This window comes from Tasmannia lanceolata, unplaced genomic scaffold (genome assembly GCF_043159265.1).
Source record: "Tasmannia lanceolata isolate RefF3 unplaced genomic scaffold, GAP_Taslan_0.1 ptg000003l, whole genome shotgun sequence".
NCBI classification, from domain to species: Eukaryota; Viridiplantae; Streptophyta; class Magnoliopsida; order Canellales; family Winteraceae; genus Tasmannia; species Tasmannia lanceolata.
Window position 1 is genome coordinate 12752695 of NW_027518680.1, and position 8437 is coordinate 12761131.

General features: G+C 35.9%; 1 protein-coding gene across 1 annotated transcript; it reads right to left on the reverse strand.

The window, feature by feature from the left end:
• Positions 1 to 396: 396 nt before the first annotated feature.
• On the reverse strand, positions 397 to 1005 carry LOC143865518 (uncharacterized). The gene has a single exon (XM_077375844.1). The coding sequence runs from the start codon at positions 1003 to 1005 to the stop codon at positions 397 to 399; it is 609 nt and encodes a 202-aa protein (XP_077231959.1).
• Positions 1006 to 8437: the final 7432 nt, after the last annotated feature.

Sequence of the window (8437 nt, forward strand, 5' to 3'; positions counted from 1 at the left end):
ATCTATTTTTAGCATCACATTGCTGCCTCTTACTTTTTTCTTCAACCCTGTCATCATTTCTTGAGCGATTGCTATGTTGTCCGAAATGAACCTGCCTTTGACAAAAGCTCCTTGTTCTAGGGAGATTAGATTTGGCAATACTTTTGCAAGTCGTGATACAATAACTTTGGAGAAAATCTTATAACAAAAGTTACAAAGGCTGATGGGTCTGAAGTCTGAAAAATCTTTTGGGTTTTCCAACTTTGGGATCAATGAAATGAATGTAGATGAGTAGTGTTTAGATAATTTACCTCCCGCCAGGAAAGCTTTGGAAGCAGCCACTAGATCAGATTTGATAGTGTCCCAGCAAGTGGAATAAAAGAGCCCACTGAACCCATCGGGTCCTGGAGAGCTTTCCTAAGGCATGCTAAAAGTGGCGACTTTGATTTCCTCCTCTGAGGAAGGGGCCAGTAACATTTGGTTGTCCTCGGTAGAGATCAACATGGGGATGTGATTAAGCAGTTCTTGATTCTGCCTTGAACCTTCTTCTGATAGGGCCTTTTCAAAGTGTTTTCTTGCTAGCTCTTTGATCCTGCATTTGTCTGTAATCCATTCTCCCCAGTGTCTGATTTTGGTGATCCCTACTCCCCTTCTTTGGTGTTGCATAGAAGCATGAAAAAATTTGGTATTTTGATCACCCTCTTTGAGCCATTTCTCCTTTGATTTTTGTCTCAAGAAGATTTCCTCATGGAGAATAGCTTCATTCAAGTTAGATCTAGCCCTGCTTAGAGCCTCAATATTTTCTGGGTTTGGATTGCCTTGGTGAGCAACTTCTGCTTTCAGGACCTCGTCCTCCTGGCTTTTGATGTTTTGAAATACATTGCCAAAGATCTCCTTGTTCCAGGTTTTGAAGACTCTTTTGGTATTTTTCAGTTTTACGGAGAGTACCTCCAGTGGGTTTCCATCCACTTGGATAGACCAAGCCTTGGCTACAATCGCCTGGAATTGGGGGTGCCTAGTCCACATGGCTTGGAATTTAAATGGTCTGATGATTGGTGAAGATGGAGCATGGATGCTTATTAGGAGAGGACAACAAGACAACAAGACAAAAAAAAGGGTGCACGGTGCACCCAAGTAAGGCTTACAAGTGAGGAACCAAGCTTTGAGTTCTTAACTATAATGGGGATCAGATTTAGGTGAAGTCATTACAAGGATAAATTTCAGCAGCATTCAGAAAAATGACAGCATGATATATTTTCTTAAAAGATCAACAAAGATCAGCACTGCTATGTTTGAATCGCAGAATTTTGTTTGAATTCAGAACGCTAACAAATAAAGTTTAAGTGAAGGAGAATTGAAATATTTAAAGCAAAATCAAACCACAAGCAGAAGTTCAGCATATCTGTGGAAAGGATGTGAAGAACTTTCTCAATTGAAGCTTTAGTCCTTGGGCCATTGAAATGGGCAAATGTTCAATTTAATATTCTTTGACTCAACATTAACAAATTTAATGACAGCCCAAGCTCCAATCAAGAAATACTAAAATATTTGCATAGTCCATATCTTGAATTACTAAGATTTAGGTGAATGTTGCTCAAAGTGTCCATGTCTTAAATGAACAGACTCAATGGAACTTGTATGTTCCAGTTCCATTGTTGATTATCCTATCTCTATGTCCGCCACTAATTGAAAGAAATTTTATATATACAGAATCTTTTCTGGGTTCTCTATCTCTGTCATTTGGTAAGGCGCCAAGATATTTCTATCGAAAATTACAAAAGTTAATAAATGGGTGCAACAGTACCAGTTCTTAGAGCCATCTCACTAGTGTAAGCAACCTTCTGTGTTCTAAATGTTTTATATAAGATTTTAGGTCTTTTGAAATGAAGAAAGCGTAGCAAGTGCTAAAAAATGAGCCCATTTTCAAGTGCAATGAAATGAGCCCATTTTCAAGTGCTAGAGAACACAAAGATTTCAAAGAACCAAACACCTATTTAAAGAGATACCATAACATAGGATTTTAACAAAACTGTTTAGGCCAGTTAAAAAATGGCAATGAATTCGAGTTTCCGATACACATAAAAGTGAAATTTCATTAGGATAGATGGAATGCACCTGAACTGGCTTCTAATGCCAGAATCCACGCAAAAGTATCTATTAATTAGAATCCAAACCCACTAAAAGAAGCCTCTGATGAGCCAGATGGAAATTTAAGAGCCCATATGTTTTACTAGACATAAGTCCACGAGAATACCAATGATGACAACAAGACCGTGATCTCAAGTCAACCAGGGATCGAGATCCGTCCACGTTGACTCAATCCATGACTTGAAGTTCCTTGAAGAGACAAACTTCCATTTGTATCTTGTCAAAATGATATGTTATTGACACCCATTTCGTTCTCTCCACTAGGTGTATAACATTCGTTGAGGGTAGAACATGTGCTAGACTTTGGTAAAAAATTTGTGGACCACGAAACCTCCATTTGATCCATCCAAGGCAATTATTCCATCTGCCAATTATTAACGCCGGAGCCACTAATTATCATTTGAAAAGAATGGAGCCACAAATATCATAAGATAACTTCCATTAACCGAAAAATGAGATTAAGAAAGAGCACACTTAGTTGCTTAAGCACAAGATAGAAAGAAGCCAAATAAATAAATAGAAAAGCAGATCCTAAAAAATGATCAGTTATCTCTAAAACTTGGGTTAAGCTTAAGCATAAGATAGAAAGAACCCATTGCTGGAAAGAGCACACTTAATTGCTTTAGTTGGAACAGATGTCAAATTACTAGTTCCATGGGTGGAATCTTTGCATCCTCTTCAGTAGTCTAAAGATCGAGTGTAAAATTAATGACCCAGAAGAGATTAAAAAAGATTGATTGGGAAAGATCTTGAAGTGGCAAAGCATTTACATAAATAAATATGATGATGATATTTTCACCCCCCTGCAGTACGCATTCGCCCCCTTTTAATGTGATTTGATGTCAGAAAGCGTTAAAGTTGCCCACTGTTCACGTTATAAAGTTGCCCACTGCCCATTATCAAACAAGGGAGTGCATATACATTTCCCTATCAATATTGTTGTTGTTCCATCATAACAGATGTCCTATGAACCACTTGATTTTAAACAAAATACTTCTAAAAGTCTTGAAAAACTGACCAAGAGTATTAGTGATGTTCCATTCATTTTACAATTGGGTCTGCTATATAAGGTTTTTCTTCGCTCATTTAAGGGGCACTACTTAATATTTTGAAGTGAGGATTTGTTTGGTTTCAGCCATTTTCCCTAACATAGGGGAATGATGTAATTTGACCTTTCCAAAAGTACCAACATGTGTCATGCATCATGCACCACTCACACATGTCAAGCATATGCCCTGTTCTGCCTAATGTGATTATGTTCCATTTCAACTAATGAATAACAACATATCGACACTGAAACTTGAAATTTCCATTCTTAAGTGAAGCAATAAGGTGCAATTCTGAAATTTCAGGGTTTCAAATTTCACAGTTCCACCAATGCATGATAATTAAAATGATCAAAGCTTTGGGCATGTGGTCGCCCGTGGATGTATGAAAAGTTTGAGGGCAATGGAAACAAGAGTTTTCAGAAAGAACAGAACGTCCTCCCAAGTTCCATTAATGACTAAAGCTCCATTAGCTCACATATCTAATTCTTTGACCGATCTTTGACTAAATGAACTATTAAAGAACAGCAGAAAAGAGACTCAAGGGAAGGTTAAGTGATCAAATGGAAGATGAGATTTAAGGAAACATTTAGTTCTAGAATCATAGCAAGAGAGCTTTTAAAAGTATTAACAGACATCTATAAGAAGAGGAATCTTAAGAAAGGATAGGGAATCGATTGAATGGAATTGGACTCAAAATTAGAGAAGTCAATTCAGCATGTGCTAGAGTAATGGCAGAAAGTACAGATTTAATGAACCTGCTGTCATATCCTTTTAGATATACTAAAGTAGTTCAATCTTTGAAACAGATGAAAAAATAAGATATTCTCCAGATAGTGCATGGGACCTTTGTGGTTTTCTTGTACAAAGGTCAGGTTTTCAAAATTTTACTATTTGGTACACATTTTCAATTTGGTAATTCAATACATATTGATGATCTAGTGTTGTGTTTTCTTTGTAGTGCTGTAAATTGTTTGGAAAAGCAGAATTCTTGTCTATCAGATTTAACCTGCTGTGATCTTAAGTTTCAAATATTTTGTGTACTAAAAATTTCATCCATGAATCAAATAGATGGGTAGATTGAGACAAATTCACAATGATTTGCTTGTATATCACACCAAAACAAAAATCCAAATCTAGTAGAAAATTAATCAAACAGCAACCAAAACAAAGTTAAATGTAGTCGTGGAATAAGGAACAAAAATTAAATGAGATCTGGCGAAAATCATGACAGTAGATATGGAAAAGAAACCTGCAAATTGTCAATGACTAGGTTTTCGAAGGAAGAAAACCAAAGATCCCATGTTTTTGAACTGAAATCACAAAAAATCGTTAGTTGTTTTATTATAGCAGAATGATCTTGAGATCCTTTCCTGCTATGAGCGAGAGATTCATCCAAACCGAACAGGAGTTGACTCCTCAGCGAAGGTTGGCGCATAAGCTCATAAAAAGTGCTCGATAGGGACGTTAGAGGTGTAGCGCGTAAATGGAATTGAGGGTGTGTTGACCTAGGAGACTTCGTTTTTCTCTGGGTTCCTTCTTACTGTTGGGTATATAATACAACCCACGTATGTTCTAATATAAGCCCAATAAGATAATGGACCAGATATTGTCAGCACGCTTTTTGCTTGATCGGGGAAGGTTCAAATCCAGACCATCGGTCGGTAGCCTATGCATCACATTACCAGTTTCGGTAAGGGAGTTAGCCAAAGCCTGTTTTAGCACAATTGCTTGTACAGTTGGTTATAATACATAATCACGACTGTTTTAACACAATTGCTTCTACAGTCGGTTATAATACATAATCGTTGATCTATAATATGAAGCAAACAGGGCCTAAGATTGTAGACATTAGGGTTGCAAGTTGCAACTTGGGTCTGGTTTTACCCAATTCTATTATAACCTGGGTCAGGTTTAGAAATCATGGGTCTTGGGTTGGGTCGGGTTTCGGTTTGAAAAACCAGACCCAATCTCAAGTCGGGCCGGATTTAAAGAAAAAAATCCGAAAACCGACCCGACTTTTATAGGCATATTATAAAATTATTAAATATTTCTTGAATAACATAACAATATATTTTCCAAAACATTGATCAATTGTTTTCATTAAGGTGATTAAGTTTGTTATGTGAAAAATAGTTTCCTTCTTAAATTTATGGACTTTATGACTTAAAATTAAGTCATTTAGGCCCTATTTCTTTCGATGTAAGTTGCGTGTAAAACAAATTTTACTCCTATTTTTCTACTTAAGAAACAAGCCTTGAAAAGAGGGTTGCTAGCAAAACTGGAATCCGGTTTGGAAAAAAAAGACTGGAGCCTATCTCGTGACGCCTACACAATAAGACAAAGAACTAGGCACCACAAAAGCAAAAAATCTCTTTGAAATTGATGAAATCATCGGTCAATTTCGTCATGGTCTTTATTTTCTAAATGGGGACCCGTTTTAGAAGTGTTTTCCTCTTGAAAATTAGTCACTATCCTAACCAAAATATTGAAAACCTGACCAACCTGGCCCGACCCGAGAAACTATCTCAGGTAGGGTCAGGTTTATGAATCTCATGTTTTCCTATAGAAAACTCGACCCGACCCGAGAAACTATCTCAGGTAGGGTCAGGTTTATCTATTTCCTATAGAAAACTCGACCCGACCCGAGACACATTATCAAAACTGCAATGTTTTGATAAGATGCGTGAAGCATCTTATCGTCTAGCATTAAAAGGGTTGTCAGAAGGATTTTATATTTCTCAAAAAACTCTTAGAAGTCCTTTAAGTACTAAACGACAAGATGTTGTGTGCATCTTATCAAAACAATGGAGTGCTTAATCATTTCCCTATAAATATAGGTGCTTTTCTCAAGTGTCCAATTTCTTCAAAATTTTAAAAACCTTCCCACTTTCTCTCTAAAGGCCTCTTTTTCTTGATGTTTGAGCTGTAGTTTAAGGAAGAAGTGATCAAGGCAAAAAGTCTCTACGGGAACATTTGGCTACAATGAATTTTTTTCGTAATGGTAAATCGGTGTCTCCAAGTAGAGATGAGGGTGAAGTGGCTAAAATCCAGGAAACTAGTATCACAAGACAAGTAATGAGAAGTGGCTAAAACACAAGAAACACAAAACTATACTCAAAGTAAGATCAACTTTTTCCTGATTTTTAGCCACTTCTCATGTTCATCTCAATCGTGCCCTCTCAAATCTCTCTCCTTCTCCCACTGCCCTATCCCTCTCTCACCCCATCAAGACAACGGCTTATCATGAAAAAAATTCCAGGTTGGCAGCTCCCCAACAACACAAAGTCAGCATCCAATCTCGAAAAAAATTTGCTTCGAAGGTTGATCTAAGTTTTGACGCCATATTCATAATTTTCTCTACTTTCCTACTTTGGTCTTCTGGTTAATTGGAATATTGTTTATTTCACATTTCATATGCTCAAATAATAGTTTTTATGCATGATTAGATACAATTTAATCATAGATTCAATAATCTAGACTTGAAGTTTAGCTTTCAAAGTTTTCCAGAAGTATTTTCAATCCAATTTTTACTAGATCTCAACATGTTATTATCATAAGAGTAGACTTTTTACATAAGTTATCTCTCTACTCTAGTTAAATTCAAAATTTCACACATATTCAATAGATCATTAATGTTACTCTTAGAATCTATGATTTATTTCTCAAATCTAGTTGACTGGAGAAGATGACGTTAGCCATGCCAGAAAAAATGCTAATCAAACTTCACAACCCACAAAAACTCGCCACCTAGAATTGGGGTCTAGGAATGAAAAATACATTCTAGGCATGTTCGTTCTTTGGCTGGCTATGAGATTTTGAAGTTGTTAAGCACCAAACCCGTCTGACCAAAATCATTTTATACACATGATCACTATCTACTTAAAAGATTTTAAACAAAAAATTACTCCTACAAACAAATGAAGTGCCAATTAAGTGTGAAATGTTGGAAATAAAGACAATAAATCTTAGCCGCCTATGAAAAATATGAGATAACTCGTGAGAAGAATTCTTCTTCTCGGGTTCATCTATTCGGTTTCCTCTTGGGTTTTTCTCCGCATTCTCTTGTGAGAATCAAGGAAAGGGTTGCAAGTTTGTGGGTTTTGAGTTAAATCCATTGTAATCCTCGTGATTTTGTCTCACAGTGGAAGATCATGTTCTTGCACTTGGACGTAGGCGTCTTGGCCCAATAATGTAAAATCTCGGTATTCATCTTGTGGTTTGTTTTCTTGTTTTACTGACTAGATCAGATTTGCTCAACAGATTTTCTCAACATGAAGTGTCAATTAATTATGAAATGTTGGAAATAAAGAAAAAAAATCATAGCTGCCTATGAAAAATATGAGATATGCTTACCAATTCCTTCACTCATCTACACAACTTTATCTTCATGAATCAATGAGAATTATGATATATAGAAAAAAAATGTCATGTTAAAGCGTATTTTGGGAAGAGAGGTAACTTAGTCAATGTAAGCCGATGTTACACACTTAAATTAATATTTATGGATGAAAATCTAATAATGCAATCTAATAACGGAAGCAAGCCAAATAGGTAAATACTTTATAAAAAAGAAGGAAACAAAATTTAAATGGCAAATTTCCTCTCGGCTTGGCCAATCTACGAGCCTAAGGATGATCGACTATGGTTAGGATCGATTGGCTATATATACAAATATATCAGCATTTTTAATCTGTTCTTTTAAAACCAAAATGCTTTAAACATGTTTTATTCATTGAATGAATGTATTTTTTGTGTTTCCGTTTATTAGACGTTGTTGTACTATTTTATTTTGAACCAATATCCACATTAAATCCGAATTTTCTCCTGTATTTGTGTCATATCAAGTTCTGCCATGTTAGTATAAAGTTAAGCATTATGGGTTAATCAGATATTCAAAATTTGAAACTTCTTCAAACATTTTAAACATGCATTCATTGATCAAGGAGGCCTCAACCACACAACCAGTGAAATTGAGTCAGAGATCATATATTTGGAAGGTAGTGTTACTTCTTGCTCTCAATAAATGCCATAGAAAGCAACTTACCTCCTCCCATGTTTTTTTTTGTTTTTTTTTTTAAGAAAAGATATTACAATAAGGAATAGAACAAAACATAAGCTTTCACCCATGTTGAGTGAGACCCACTTCTATCATTAAAGTGAAAAAACATATCCATATCTCTTCCCAACATAATATCTCCTAAAAGGGAACCCTTAAACTTAGGAATGACAACCTTATTAGGTTGTTATATGTGCAAAGTAAA